This window comes from Cyprinus carpio, chromosome B12 (assembly GCF_018340385.1).
Source record: "Cyprinus carpio isolate SPL01 chromosome B12, ASM1834038v1, whole genome shotgun sequence".
Taxonomy (NCBI): domain Eukaryota; kingdom Metazoa; phylum Chordata; class Actinopteri; order Cypriniformes; family Cyprinidae; genus Cyprinus; species Cyprinus carpio.
In genome coordinates, this window is record NC_056608.1 from 23,021,859 (window position 1) to 23,038,177 (window position 16,319).

General features: G+C 31.3%; 1 protein-coding gene and 1 long non-coding RNA gene across 6 annotated transcripts in view; both read right to left on the reverse strand.

Annotated features, from left to right (window-relative positions):
* The window catches only part of LOC122139284, a 76,040-nt gene extending 71,944 nt beyond the window's left edge, over positions 1-4,096 (reverse strand). For 2 of the 3 annotated variants that reach the window (XR_006156181.1, XR_006156182.1), the window contains exon 1: positions 3,555-4,084. This is a non-coding gene — a long non-coding RNA (uncharacterized LOC122139284). Of the gene's footprint in view, positions 1-3,554 lie in introns of all 3 variants that reach the window. The other variant, XR_006156183.1, reaches the window with a different exon arrangement.
* Positions 4,097-4,859: 763 nt separating this feature from the next.
* Positions 4,860-16,319, reverse strand: part of ptprea (protein tyrosine phosphatase receptor type Ea) — a 78,232-nt gene continuing 66,772 nt past the window's right edge. For all 3 annotated transcript variants that reach the window (XM_042735991.1, XM_042735992.1, XM_042735993.1), the window contains 11 exons: positions 14,616-14,735; positions 14,278-14,441; positions 10,543-10,678; positions 10,273-10,422; positions 10,098-10,191; positions 9,776-9,852; positions 8,832-8,966; positions 8,557-8,682; positions 8,265-8,416; positions 6,723-6,858; positions 4,860-5,825 (listed from right to left, as the gene is read on the reverse strand). In XM_042735991.1, the coding sequence (XP_042591925.1) occupies positions 5,751-5,825; positions 6,723-6,858; positions 8,265-8,416; positions 8,557-8,682; positions 8,832-8,966; positions 9,776-9,852; positions 10,098-10,191; positions 10,273-10,422; positions 10,543-10,678; positions 14,278-14,441; positions 14,616-14,735 (1,365 nt within the window). In that variant the 3' untranslated portion in view covers positions 4,860-5,750. The remainder of the gene's footprint in view (positions 5,826-6,722; positions 6,859-8,264; positions 8,417-8,556; positions 8,683-8,831; positions 8,967-9,775; positions 9,853-10,097; positions 10,192-10,272; positions 10,423-10,542; positions 10,679-14,277; positions 14,442-14,615; positions 14,736-16,319) is intronic.

Here is a 16,319-nt window from a genome sequence, read left to right on the forward strand (position 1 = left end):
TGGTAACTGTAACATTTTAAATGATTAAAAATGTAAATAAAAGCGATTCATCCAAATTACCATTGACATTCGCAACAAGACAATGAAATCCAAAAGTTCATTAAGTAGCTAAACAGCATTGGCGCAGATGTTTACCGTATAGCATTTGTAACCTGTGACCTTTAGATTTTCTTTAAGAGCCTGATTAAAAAAAAAAAAAAAAATGCGATTTTGCATTAGTTGTTTACCACCCTGTTTACAAAAGTATTCCAAATCAACCCCCATTGTTCATCTCCTCAAAGGGATTCACAGCTTCCCAGAAGAAACGTGTCAAGATGCCGTTCATTCAGCAGGATAAAAGTGCAACCTTTCTGCGCGCGCTGCACCGGAGGCCGCGGAGAGAGAAATCGAGGGTCTGCAGCCCCGGCCGGAGTCTGGAGAGACTTTCCGGCGGTCTCCCGACGGCGTTATCGCGCTCCGCTGCTGCTACAGGCAGCCCGCGCACAACAAAAAGTCATTCTATAGTTATTGTCCACCCTAATTGTTCTCAAGACTTGAGATAAGTACACTACGTGACGGAGAATGTCAGAGAGGACCCCCACCTCCCTCGGTGGCGCAGTCATTAGCGATGTGCGCGGGCACTCAAAAGCACTTGACTTCCTGCCATCTGAATTAGCGGCTTCCTTTCTTATTTGTTTTGATGGACAAATCGCGAGGCTTTCATCCTTGCATACTTAAAGATGACACCACAAACTGGCAGCCTGCGCTATTGTTCTAACCAGCGTTTATTCAACGCTCGCTCGCATTCATGCGACTCAAAGGAAGGGCCGCTCCTAATTTAAAGGCGTTTATTAAAATTCAGACTAGCCATTACACGGCAGAGCACGGGGAGAAAGCGTGCGAAAAAAAAAACCAACAAGCTGGTTAATGAAAAGTTAATTGTACAATTTTCATGTAGATGAGCGCGGCATATACATGACTCCCTGCTCTGCGATTATTGAAATAAATAAACGAGGCTTCTAGAAATGTGGTGGGACTTTGCGGCTGGTAAACAATCAGGCCGAGTTTAATTTGTGGTAAACAAAGTGATTATCCACCGGGGGTACGGAAGGAGAGGCTAAGGTTAAATGAAATTTGCAAATGTACAGATACAAGGCGTTTTGTGTTGGAGTCGAGCAATTATAGAAGCGGTTTAATGAAGCAAGGTCTGGCGTCGGGGGAGCCGTTCCGACTTCAGACGACCTACAACCAGCCACACACTTCTGAGGAGCACATTAGATCCAGAACTTCACAGAGACAGGAGGAAAAGACGCAAATGCACGCGTGCATGAATGCTAGGGATCTGCAGATGTTAAAAGCCAACTAATCGCGTGGATCATCTGAAAGACTAGTTACCTGTATAATTATGCATGTTTAGGGCATTCTACCTGACCCAGATCAAGTGCGTAAACACAAAGTGTGTGATTTTTATTTCAATAATGTCACAAAATCTAACAATAAGTTACATGCTGAAGCAAAACACTGTCAACTAGTTACCAAACTTCTACAAGTTGCTTCTCTAAAACAAGAGATGCCCAAACCAGGGCCTGTGGGCCAGAGTTGGCCCTTGATATCATATGATTTAGCCCAGCATTGCAGTATCACAAACTTTTTTTTTTTTTTTTTTTTTCATTAAAATGTGAAAGACAATTGAAAAAAATATTTGATTTAAACTGTTTTTAAAATAATATTTACATTTTTAATTATTAAAAAAAAAACAGTCATTTTAATATAATACGCGTAGTTGGACATTATTTGTGACCCACAGCCCTTGATCAGGTTTGATTTTTGGCCCTTCAAACTGAGAAGTTTGTTCTAAAATGAAAACCCTTGGTCATTTACCAAATGCTTTTATCAATTACATTCTAGGTACACATTTTATCAGTTCTTGGTTTCGCGAGGAAATAAACCCATGACCTTTGCATTGCTAGTACCATGATGCACATAGGAAAGATAAATACAACACAGATTTAAACTAGATAAAGTCAATATTTATGCATTTATACACTATATTTCCAAGTCCTCAAAAGCCAAAAAAAAAAAACAGGCTTCAGAGAGTATGAAGAATGTAGCAAACAAATCACATTAACTACTATAACTGTATTTTGTGGTTCAGTTTGTCTGTTTTTTGAGCTCAGTGGCCCTACTTCTCTTTCACATTGGAAAATAATAGCAAAGTAACTCCTTATGTGTTCAACAAAATGTGTTCAAGAAAATATAAGGGTTTGGAACAACACGAAGAAGCGTAAAAAAAAATGGTGACAAGTTCATTTTGGTCTGCGCAGTTTGGTCTTAAAGTCATATTGAAATATATTAGTGATATGACAAATAGAGAGTATTAACAGCATGCATTAGTTTTTATTTATATATTATCCATTTTAATTTTAGTAAAAATTTTAGTCATTTTGTTATGTGCTTTTGTCATTTTTATTTATCATGACTGTATTGTTGTATTTATTTATTTATTAGTTGTTTTAGTACATCAAGTTCAATTAAATGAAAACAAGAAACGTTACCTTGGGAAACTAGCTGTTTTTTTTAACATTTTATTTTGGTTAACATTTATTGTATTTCAAGTAACAAAAATGTTGCTATGATTAACTATAATAACCCTAGGTTTTTCCATGCATCTGTAATTTGTATTGCATAAATAAATACAGAATGATTACATTTGTTCACTTTTCCTTTCTTACAATGAAGTCATGCATAGCGGTCTAAAATACAAATCGCATGTATTGTATTGATTTCAAATTTTGTTTGTTGATTGTTTTGCCTCAAATGGGAATAAAGGGTTTTGCACGAGCCAACTAGTTCAATATCCTACCATTTTTGAGAGTACAAATTATAACAAGCTTGTCAGAAAACCATCACTGCATGCACTTAGACACAATATATATGCATAATCACACACACATGAACAATGAATCCTTCCCTAGAATTCATTTTGTTCATTCCAGGCGTAAACTCCAGACTACCTGGCTCTGTTAGCAAATTAAATCGGCTCTCATCTTAAGAGACGGCTTCATTTGTTTTTAACTGCATTTGAACACAGTGAGTGTGAAGCGCGGTCCCATACGCGAGGCGTGCTGGCAGAGATCGGCCCCTAATGCCCAGCTCTATTAGGGCACAGGCTCTCTTCTGGGCTTTGGTGGAAACGAATCCACATTTTCATTCTAACCTCCTGTAGTTTCATATTTTTTTGTATGAAATTAGAATTTATTAAAGCACTTTGGACAAAGGCATGCTGAGAAAAGTAAGGAGCCAAAGTTGGTATAACTTTAGCCGGATTGGAAGTGAAGAGCACACGGCCCTGGAGGGACCCAAGCGCTTAGGAGTGATTCTCATTCACTGCAGTCTTCCTTTTAACAGCCACTTTGAGGTTTTCAGTGCATAACAATCTCTAAACTCTATGCTTATGATGGTGCCTTGCACGAGCAGTGGATAGAAAAGAGCAGTAGAATAAACTAAATTGACATGAATGCCTACACTTTTACCCAACAACCTCAAAACAAACATAAAGCATGACTTGAACTCACCAGAAATGCCTCAATATGTCAGTTGCGTTGCATTCTGTTGTTTGTGAAGATGCTGTACAATAAAACGCTGATAAACTATTTCAGTTCAACATTTTTTTCAGAGAGAAGCCATTTCTTCGAGGAGTCCATCGGATTAGTAAACACAACAGTGACATCTACTGACTGAAGTTCAGAAATGCAGAGTCTTTATCAGGGCTGAATGTTTTCTCATTTTTATCACCAATCTTGGTCATATTTGGTATATCTTGGCCTGTATTTACGTCTCACTTTTTTTAATTCTGTATCTTTTTCTGTGTAACGTCATATTATTCATAAAACAGGGCTGTACATATAAGGTATTTAAATGCATATTTATAATTATAATTAATCATTAAAATTAATAGAAAAATAAAATAATTACTTATAAGATAAATAATAAAAAAGCATGTTATGCACAACTCATATAGGCTTCAGTAGACCCTGTTTTCATGTAAAAAAAAATATCAAACATGTCCACTAGATGGCAGTAGCTGTTGGTTTATTGATGAAAAGTTTGTTATTTGGTTGACTTCTTGGCTCTTCTCAAAACTTTGAATTTTTGTTTGTTTGTTTATTTTTTATTTATTTTATCATTACCATTTAAAAAGAAGTTGCTTAAACCTTTATTTAGCATTACAAATGTTTACAATTTTTTTTTATTTTAGAAAAAAATTGATTTATTTGACCATTTTTTATATTTTAAAAAATCGTTTTATTACTTTATATATTATTGTTTGTCATTATTTTATTATTTTATTGTTATTATTAGTTAAAAACATTAGCATAGTTAAAAGCATAACACGTCATTGTCATTTTAATTATACACTTATTTTAAAATTTTGTTATTGCCTTACTGACTTTTAACCTTTATTCAGTTATTTTTTTATTTATTCATATGCATTTGTACATTTTATAGTTTTACTTTCTTATTATAAGCGTTTTTAAAAACCTAATTAAACCTTTATTTAACCATTTGCATTACAAGTGTATTTTCATTCTTTTATTTATTTGAAATACATTTGATTGAGCCATTTTTAGTATTTTAAATATTCATATTTTTTTTTATTATTTAAATAAAAATAATAGTTTTTAAAGATTCCATTTCATTTTTATATTGTGATCAGTGGGCAGTTAAAAGCATATGAACCCTTTTTTACTTTTATTCAGTTTTTTTTTTTTTTAATTTTTACTTTATTATTAAACATTATCAACATTTATGAGCCTTTTATAAACCTGATTAAACCTTTATGCAATAAATCCAACTAAAAATAAGACACAGCACAACGATTTGATTTCATAATGCATTTGTTCATTTATTTGTAAATCCTTGGCCTTCTGCAAGGCAACAATCAGTGGTGTGTGTGTGTGCTTTAAAAACCTGTGCCGTTTTTTCTCAGCATCATTCTCAGGGAAACAGAGGCAGGACGTTTAAGGTCAAAGGTCATCAGTCTCATACAGTTGCTGTTTCTGTACAAGATCACGTCTAATAATTCTTGCTGATGTTACACCATGTTAATGTATTTGTTTATGCCTTTCTTACGAACAATACTTCAGCCGTATCCTGTCAAACCTAAATAATCTCACTCGCTTTATGTATATTTGCTGCTTTGAAACCAAAAAAAAAAAAAAAGTCGAAAATGTTCACATTTGCAATGGCTGATGCGTACAATGTTAAAGACAGGAACAAAATAACTTTTTGACACGATATCTTTCATAAATTGTAAGACAATAACTCTAAATAAATAAAATGGCATGGAACATTCACATACATGTTTTATCTGGCAGGATGTCCTGTCTGCGACAGTGCATAAATACAAACCACCTACAGCTTTACAAATTCTACACGCGTCGCTTAATAAAAAATAAAAATAATTAGCTGAACAAATAAACAGTCAAAACACTATTTTACAATAACAACAGAAGTCCAACTGGAATGATCCGGCGTGAGAAAGACCAAAATAAAATAACCCATTTAAATATGTTATAAAGAAGACAAAACAATTTACAGTTTTGAAAACTTTAGTAGCCTTAGTATATTACAGATAGATGTGGTCTTTTAGTAACATAGGGAGAAGTGCATAGCAAAATAGAGCGCAATTATCTTCCAGTCGCGGTGTAAAATCCTGACCGACTGACGTGTAAAAAAGCATCAAACTCAAACATTTAAGGCAGATTAGATCATTTGAAATTGGCATAGTCTGAGAAAATGTCGACGAAGTCCTGTACCACTCTGTAGCAGAAATCATACTGTTCCTGCAGACAGAACGAAAGAACAATATTAATACAAAGCATTTTAGAAGAAGTTACTGTGAAATATTTAGAATGATTTATTACCACTTACAGAGATTTACCAGTAATCAAATATGATCGTTATGATTATTGTTGTCAGATTAAAAGATTATTTCATTCTTTTAATATGAATTTAATATGAATAATATTAATTTAATCAATTAGTAACTTATATTTTTATTCAATTTATATCACTTGGTTCAAAATAAGTTCATAATAAAATTTAAAAAAAAAAAAAAATTACATTAAAATTTGTATTTTAATCATTGTTGATATATTAATTATATTAATTTAAACAATATTACTAAGTAATTTATATTAATACTGTTTTATTATTATTTAAATAATTTTATATTAAATTAAATTAATTAAAATTTTATTATTTATGAAACTGACATTAAAAAGGCTTATAATATTAATCATATTAATTTAATCTGTTACTAATTAATTTATACTAATCATTTATATTATTATTTAATTAATGTATATTACTTGATTTAAATCATAGTAAAATAATAAAATTACATCAACATGAAATTGCCATTACAAACTACTATTTTTATATTATTTTTATATTATTATATCATATGAATTTATCCTAATAATTTAGATTATTGTTATTTAAAGAATTTCTATTACTTGATACTACTTATGTTACCTATATGATAAATTCATTTGTTAATAATTAATTAATAGTTGCTTTCAAAATCCTTGGGATGAAAGAGGTCAACAGCAAGTTACCAGTTTTATTGCAGTATTCTGGCAGAAACGCCTGATTAGCGTGATTCATTTTTGATGATCGTGATGAATTGTGTGTGTAAATGTGTAATGGATATGAAGTGTATGAATGTTTGCACTGACCACTGTCTGCACCATGTGTGGCCGCTGCATTCGTAAACTCTTCACAGTCTGAAACACATCCAGCAAACCCTCGGCTTTCACTCGCTCCAGAATATTACTGAGAGCGATAAACGTACCGGTCCGACCCGCTCCGGCACTGCAGAGCACACACAAACATCCCACAGAGAGAGAACACAAGAACATCAGCTTCAGAAAGGTTTCCAATTAAATGCAAATGTAAAACCACAGAGAGAGAACTATATATACTATATATATATATATATATATATATAAAAAAAAAAATATATATATATATATATAATATAATGCACATTAAAGGGTTAAATTATAAGCATTAACTAAGTGTCAGAATTATTATAGTTAAAATAACTATATTTTGAAATAAAATAACCGTTACTTAAATTAAATATATATATATATATATATATATATATATATATACTTTCTATTTCAGCTAGCTGACAAGGCAAAATTATTTGTTTTAATCTAGTTTAACTTGACACACTAAAACTAAAATAAAAATGTATATACAAATTAGTGCTGTCAAACGATTAATCGGGATTAATCGCATCCAAAATAAAAGATTTTGTTTGCATAATATATATATGTGTGTTCTGTGTATATTTATTATGTGTATATAAATACACATAAATACAGTATATATCTTGAAAATATTTGCTATTATATTTACTAATATTATATTATATAATATGTCTATATTTATTTATATATATATATATATATATATATATATATATATATATATATATATTATATATATATATATATATAATTTATATTGTAAATAAATATATTATATAAACATAACATATTTTTCTGAAATATAAACATGCATGTGTGTGTATTTGTATATACATAATAAATATAGACAGCACACATATATATATATTATGCAAACAAAAACTTTTAATAATAATATGATAATTTGTTTTATTGCACTAAAAAATAAGAAAAAAAAATTCTCAAATTAAAAATTACAATGAAAATGGAATATACAGGAAAACAAGTAATCAAAATATTAATAAAAACGATGACAGTAAAACTATAATGATACTAAAATATACTTATTTAAAATACACCTGGGAATAAAAAGGGAAAAAGTCTTTTTGTGTGATTTCTTCTTTGCTAAAAGTGATTAATAAAGTATGTTTCATTCGGAAAACGCTTATTATTGTGATAAGGTTTGGATTCATATTTATTAATTATAATCAGTACAATTCTACTTAGTCTAAAGCATGGTGTGTTTCACAACAAAACTTCAAGGGATTTGTGAATTTGAACAGTAATTTGAACAGTATAAATAATGCAACTAATAACAAAAAAAAAAGCAAATCCAAAGAAAAAAAAGTTTTTTAATCCTGACCAAAGAACCGTGAACATGCAAATGTGTTGTTAAATTACTGAAATATTCAGATTTAATTACTAAATATTTTAGGTGAAAGCGCTTCAGCTGATAAATCTGTTTTGGGAATCTGTGGTCTACAGTAGGACTTGATTCAGACAGCTAGTTAAGTGTGTTACCTGCAGTGCACGACGATGGGGTGGTTCCCCGACTGCTGCTGCTGTTTCTGCACCGCTGCGATGATGTCGATCATCCCTTTACCCTCGGCTGGGATCCCGATCTCTGGCCAGCCGTGGAAATGAAAGTGCCGAACCAAACGTGTCTGCTTCTCCTGTCAGTAACACACACACACACATGCATTACAATTCAGCCATCCGGCCTCCACATATTAACTTCAAAAATGGAGTTTGAATGCAGAATGCAAACATTATAAAAAATGCCGATGCAAATCAGCTCATTATGCGCACTCACCGAGCCGAATGTGAGCAGCAGATCTCTGAGACTGAACGTGTCACACAGCGTGTCTCCTTTCATCTCCACCGTGAAGTCTCCGTAAGTCACCGAGTCCTCAGTAGGCCAGTACTGAAAACACTTGTCCTGCAACACACACACACACACACACACACACACTCCAAATGACAAAGCTGACAGGATTTGCTTTGGGAAGTCGTGTGAGAGTGGATTTGTAAAGTGTGTGTGTGTGTGTGTGTGTGTGTGTGTGTGTGTGTGTGTGTGTGTGTGTGTGCCTGATCTCTCTCCTGCAGTTCTGTCAGCATCACGATCGAGTGACACTTCCATTCCCAAACCATCCTCCAGAAATCATCCACCGTGTGTGCCAGAGGACCCTGTGTGGCGATGAAATAGTCCTTCTGCCGGTACCCCTGCAAAACACGAGCACATGAAGATAATATGAGCACTGCAGACCAATACAAACTGGCTTCGGAGTGTAAATAAAACAGTAAAGTTTCAGTTTATTAGGAACTGCAACATAATAAATTGATCAGAAGTGACAGTAAAGACATTTATAACATTACAAAAGATAAATGCTGTTCTTTTGAACTTTCTATACTTCAAAGAATTTTGTTATTTTGAAATTTATATATTTTGTTGTTTTGTGATTTTTTTTTTTTGAAGTTTCCTGAAATTTTTTTATTGTGTGACTCTGAAGACTGGAGTAATGAAGCTGAAAATTCAGCTTTAATAACAGGAATAAATTACATTGTAAAATATATTGAAATAGAAAATTGCTATTTTAACTGAAATATTATTGAAGTTTTACCATATATATACAGTACATATACAGGGCCATCCTTATTTTTTAATTTTTTTTTTTTTTTTATTATCATTTTTTTTATATAACAGATTGTCACTATTATACATGGAAAAATAGTCATAAGGACACAAATATTAAATTTTAAGAAAAATAATTAAGATACAGGTTCATGGTTGGTAAGAAATATTTATGCATGGTGAAAACTGGCAAAAAGTAATTTTTTGTCTTAGAGTAATCCAACCACACTCAAGAAAACTTTCTGAATTTTTTTAATGATGAAAATAAAATAAAATCAAACTTAACTAATTTACTTTAAACATTCCTGGTCTTCTTTCAAAAGAAAACAATATTCATTTTCATAACATTTTTTATTACAACCTGCCCCTGTAACTTGAAAAAAGTTAATGAAAAACTCACATCAATGAAAGATGCGTTGATATAATCGGTGAACTCCTGCCCTCTCTTCATCGAAAGGATGACTCGGTTAAAATCATCTGAACGAATGAATGAGAAAAGACAAAAATTGACCTCTAGCAAAACCTCTGTTGTTTTGAACTGCCTGTCACAAGCAGAACAGGAAAAGGAAGAGAGATTTCGGATTAACTTCCTCGTAAACAAACCCAGCAGCACAGCAGCATACATTGTAGATGGAAGGAAGAGATTAAATGTGTTTTACAGCCACTTTTAGGTTTGCTTGTGGGGTTTTGATCCTCACACGCACAGATGATCTTAAACTCACATGGAATAATCTGAAGGACTCTGTTCTTCTTCATGTTGGCAGGCAGGTTACCCATCCTCATGTTTTCTTTCATTATACGCATGTTTGTCAGTTTCTGCAGAGCCAACATTAAAAATGCTTTAATAATCTGTCCAAGCCAGATCAGTAAACAATTGCACACCACTAATTCCCTCACCTTAAACTCTTCCTCCAGGCCCACACGGTCCAGCGGCGCGCTGGTGTTGTGAAGTTTATCCAGGTGACCCTCCAGAGAAGAAACGTCCAACTCTGTGTCTCCGTACAGGAAGTACTCCAGCAGAGCCTGATAGACGAAGGAGTACTGCAACTACAACACAAACCAGATTTTCAGTCCAGTGTTAAACATGTAAGACTTCTAGGTACTTCTTCTGTCACCTGTTCTTTCTATAATAACATCATGCAAAAGCCAATGACATGCTCTACTCACATCCGTCTGAATGAGCTGCGATCTCTGCTCACGTATTCGTGACACGAAGCCAAAGACGTCCACCTTCTTTTCTGCGTACATCATGTCAATCATGCCATCGATGACGATGAACGTTCCTGTCCTGCCCACGCCGGCACTGACAGGCACACAACACAGACAATATGACAACATGATATCGTTTACTTTACTGCTCTTGCTGTGAATGATTCGTCAATGCAGTTTTTTTTTTTTATATATTTTTTCAACCTTTCTTTTGGAAACAATTATCATAAAGAGATCACTTTTTATTTTCATTTATATATTTTTTTTTCTCTTTTTATATTATAATGATTTTTATTTTATATTTATTTTTTTTTTTTGATTTTATATTTTTTTTTGTTTTATATTATTTTTAGTTATTTATTTCTTTCTTTCTTTCTTTCTTTCTTTTTTTCATGTATATTTGTTTATTTATTTATTGTATTTTTTTTTTTAGAATTTATTTTATGTATATTTTTTTTTTATTTTTTTTTTTTGCAGAATATGTTATAGATATTTTTATTTAACATTAGATTTAGAAATACAAATATTATACTCAGACAATGTTTAATTGTTTAAGTATTTATTTACCAATTTTTCATAATATAAATCAATGACCTTGATGAATTAAAAAAAAATCTAGTAGAATATTTTATATGTTTATATTATTTGTTTAAATGTTTTTAATTATATATGTATATTAACTTGGTGAAAATGTGACAAAATCAACCCGCAAGTACTTGTAATTAGAGTAAACTACTACTTTTTTAAAATACTCGTAATCAGATACAGTTACTTTTTTTATGGATTACATGATTACATTTTATTTACACAATGCCAATATAAGTTGTTTTTTTAACGTTTATATTTTTTCCTAATAAACCTGCACATATGTACATTCGTGATTCTTCGAGTTTTTCCGGCGGAGAGGGAGGGGTGTCAGAATCACGCTCAGAAGAAATCAGCAACAAGATGATGGAAAACACAGCCTTTAATATGTTTTTTAATATATTTTTTTTGTAAAGTTGATTTTTCTTTATTGTTACTACCTTACGCACTTCAAGTGTTTTTGAGATGAAAATGTTTAACTTAGATATGGTCTTTAAATATATATATATATATATATATATAATATATATATATATATATATAGATATTATATATATATATATATATATATATATAATATAATTATAGATATATTATATATGTATCGTCATGGTAAATGATCATGTTTGTGGAGGTTGCACGAAATCCAGCGTGTCAGGACATCGAGTCCACAGGTTTCCTAACAAGAAATAGGGCGTTTTTATAGGACGAGTTTCATGTTCTTTATTATTCATTTTTGTAATATTGTTTGTCTTTTCCTCATTGTTACTATGCACTTAAAATGTTTTAAATTTAGTCTTTTTCAAAATTCATGTTTGCAATGTAGCTTTTTTTTATGTTTTTCATTGATACATTCATATACACTTCTTTTATTAGAGTAAATATTTAACCTGGCAGTGATATTGCTGTGAATTTCATGTTTTTCAATATTGGTTTTTGTAATGTAGCTGTTTTTTCTAAATTTACTTAATTATAAGTAAATATCCTTTAAAATCATTAGCTGTGATTTTGTTTTATTCAGTGTTGCTAGCAAACACTAACAGCAAGGTACATTAGTGTTAGTATTTTTTAAGTATTAACTGTCCATCACTTGAAAAATAAGCTATTGTTTGTTGGTGAATTAAATATATTTTGTGGAATATATTTTTTCTTTGTATCTGTCAAAAGATTAGACTAATTCAATATATGTGATATCAAATAAGGGTAGCACAAATGTAATCTAAATGTAATCAAAAAGTAATCAGATTACGTTACCAAAAATGTGTAATCTAAGAGATTATATTACTGACTACAAATTTTGTCATGTAATCAGTAACTGATTACAATTCATAAGTAATCTACCCAGCTCTGTATATTATATTATATTTTATAATACATTTATAAATATAAATATAAATATTGTATTATATTATATTATATTATATTATATTATATTATATTATTTGCCACTTTTCACAATATAAATCAATTATCTTGATGGATAAACATCAATCATTTTTCTAATAGAATTTTTAGATTTTTCTCTTTTTGTTCTATATTATATTTAAAAATATAAGTGTTATACTATATGTAGACCATTTATTTATTTAGCATTTAATATTGAAATAGAATTTTTAGATTTTTCTCTTTATTGTGAAAATTTAATTATTAAACATGCACAAATACATCATGGGTTGTAACTGAATTCAAACTAAAATTACACTTTATCTGTTACAGTCACTGTAACAATTGAAACTCAACTTTTTGGTGAAATCCTGCAAGACAAAAATTTAGACACCTTTTTTGTAAGTTGTCCTTTTTTGTGACATTAACACCATAAAACAGACTTCATAAAGTTTTACTTCAAATAAATTCACAATAATTCCAAGTGAGGAATATCCGCACACTCAGGAACATATCTACAAGCAATAACAAACACTCACAATCATCTTTGTCACACAAACATTTTCCTTCTGACCACTAGAGGGCGTGTGTGATCAACTTAGTGAACGAACAAACCCTCAATAGGTCTTTTGACAGGAACTGAAGGGTCTGGTGTAGCTGCTGATGCTGTGTTTGGTTGTTCAGGACACAGGAAGAGAGCAGACGGTCAACACTGAGACACAGACACTGATGACAAGAGGACAGACCGGCCATTGTGTCACCAACACAGCCACTGACCTACATCAATTCACTTTCTATATATGACCAATCAGCTGCGAGAACAGACCTTCATTCTCCTAATTCAAATCACATGCTAATCTTTCTGAATAATGTATATCATTGTCTGATAAAATTAATTATGCATGCGTGACAGACTGACGCAAAAGGGTCTGCGAGGTCTCAAAAATAATTACTATGGATGGAAGTTATGTAAAATTTGTCCTTTTTACTGAAGTTTAAATTCAAACATTCTGCAAGTTACTGTTACTTTGTGAAATAACTCCTGATAAAGCTTCAGTGCCAAATGTTAAGAGGGGATAAAAAAGCTTTTAGTGAGACACAGCCAAAAATCAGAGTCCAGTTATGCACTGAAGTTTAATACTTCTTGTGATAGTTTTGTTTTTAAATATTAAATAAAAATAATAATATACATTTATAAATTATTCTATAATTTCTGCAGCTAATTGCTTTAATATAGTACAAATACATTAAAATAATATTGCTTGTTATTTATGTTTGAATTTTGAATTCAATCAACAATGACTTTTAATTGAACATTATCTAAACATCATAACAGCTAATAAAAGTCAATGTCAAATCTTGCAAACAAGTTGTATAGCACTCGTATTAGTAATAGTCCTATATAATTAGTATTATAATTAGGAAAATGATTACATTGACTTTTAATTGAACATTATATATTATCAAAACAAAGTCAAATCTTGAAAAGGTGTTAGTTTTATATATGTGTGTTTAGAAGAAATAGTTTTGAACTACGGTTTCGAGTTCATCACGTGCATCTTCGCATGAAGATCTCACAGACCAAAACATGTCACACTTCACATTTAAATGATCAAACTTCACACCAGACGTGTCGCTCTCCACAGCTCCAGTTCTCGCCTGTTATTCTGGTCACAGTCTAGTACAGTCTGTTAAGAGTACAGCGGTCACTGAAGCACAACCCACCTGCAGTGCACCACGATGGGCCCAGAGAACGACGGGTTCACCTGCTTCACCTTCTTCAGGAACTTCAGCATGCCGATGGGCGAGAAGGGAACGCCGAAGTCAGGCCAGCTGGTGAAGTGAAGCTGCGTGACCAGGCGGGGTGTTTTGGTGCCGTCGCTGGCCTGCTGCGGTGGACACAGAGACGGGTGAGAAGTGTGCATGGTGACACAGGAAACAACACACATATACACGCAATGTTGATAAGCCACAAACACAAAATTAACAGAGAAAATCCCCTACACAATCATACACATATAACAGCAGCAGATATTATATCTTTAGCTTGTGTTCAAACTTACATATTGCACACAGAATTTGCGTATGGTGTAGTCCACCAGAACTGTAAAGTCTTCCACAGCAACACGAATGTTACCGTACGTCCAGCATCCCTGATCAGGCCAATACTGATAACACTTATCCTGCAGAGGAAAGCGCAGCACATTTATACCACTAGTTACCATTAGTTTAGTTTATATCTAACTTCTTGTTTTAACCCTCATCCGTCCCTCCCAACCTATAACAAAATGACCCGAAAGGCTAAAAACGAAAAAAAAATATATCTTTTTTTTTTTTTTTGTTTTTTTTTTTTTTTGGTGGTCCAGAAAATCTTATACTTATACCTTTTTATATATAATATATCTATATATATTATATAATATATATATATAATATATATATATATATATATATATATATATATATATATATTTTTTTTTTTTTTTTTTTTTTTTTTTTTTTTTCCTATTTATTTCTAAATATTTATGTAGGTTTTTCTAGAATTTTTTGGTGGTTTGTATTATATTTACCTTTTATTCTGGATATTTTTAAAATAATTTTCTTAAAATAAATATAGAAATAAAAATTAAGCTATTTTTAGTTTATTTCTTACTTTCTTTTTTAATTGTATTAATATTAAAATAAATATTTGTCTTGTATTGAATACATGTAATTATAAATAATTTTTATTAATTAGATTTTTAAAATAAAAAATGTCTTGTTTTATTTTTTATAAATAAATCTATCAATAAATAAACATTTAGTTAATAAAAATCCAGCCAAACTGCATTGCTTTAGTAGCAAAACTATAGCTGCTAGTATAATTACCAGTATATTAGTTTATTTCTTTCTTTCTTTTGTAATTTTCTTAATATTAAAACAACTTTTATTGTACTTGTATTAAATAAATGTACTTAAAATATAGCTAACATTATATTAGTTTCATGCTATTAATACTGTTAAAATAAATAATTTGAACATGTAAATGAATGAATGAATGCAGCTAACATGCATTGCTTTGGTCTTTCTTTCTTTCACAGTTGTTTTTAATATTAAAATAAATGTTCTGTATTTGTAATAAATACATAAATACAAACATTGGTTGCACAAATATAGCTGCTAATATAATTACCATTATTATATTTAATATCTGTAGATAGATAGATAGATAGATAGATAGATAGATAGATAGATAGATATGATATTGATATTGACTTATTAATAAGTACTAATTATATAACATTTAGCATTCAAACGTGAAAATATCTGAAAAGACAATAAAATAATAAACTATTGAATGTACATCAACTAATATAGCAATAATAAAAGTCATATAGTGTCACCCAAAATGTAAACAAAAGACAAGAAAACAGTGACATGAATGTCTTCTGCTAATCATTATAAAACAGAGAACACGACACAAGGTCAAAACATTTCACTCTGTAGATAAACCTAAGCGCATTACATGTCAATCCTGTCGAGAAAATCAGTCCAACACTGGCACTAAACAGCTGTAAGTGCATTAGAGGAGTAAAGGTGACTTCTAAGACACCATGATGCTAATCTGAGCTCTTAAAACAGTCTGTCTGTCAATCAGCATTATCCAGCCCGAGAGCGCAGGATAAAGCTCTCTTAATGAGAGTTTGCTGACTAATTAGGTTAAAGCCAGGGAGAGCTTTATCAGCCATTATTAAAATCATCGATTCCAAGCCCGACCCAAAGCTGAT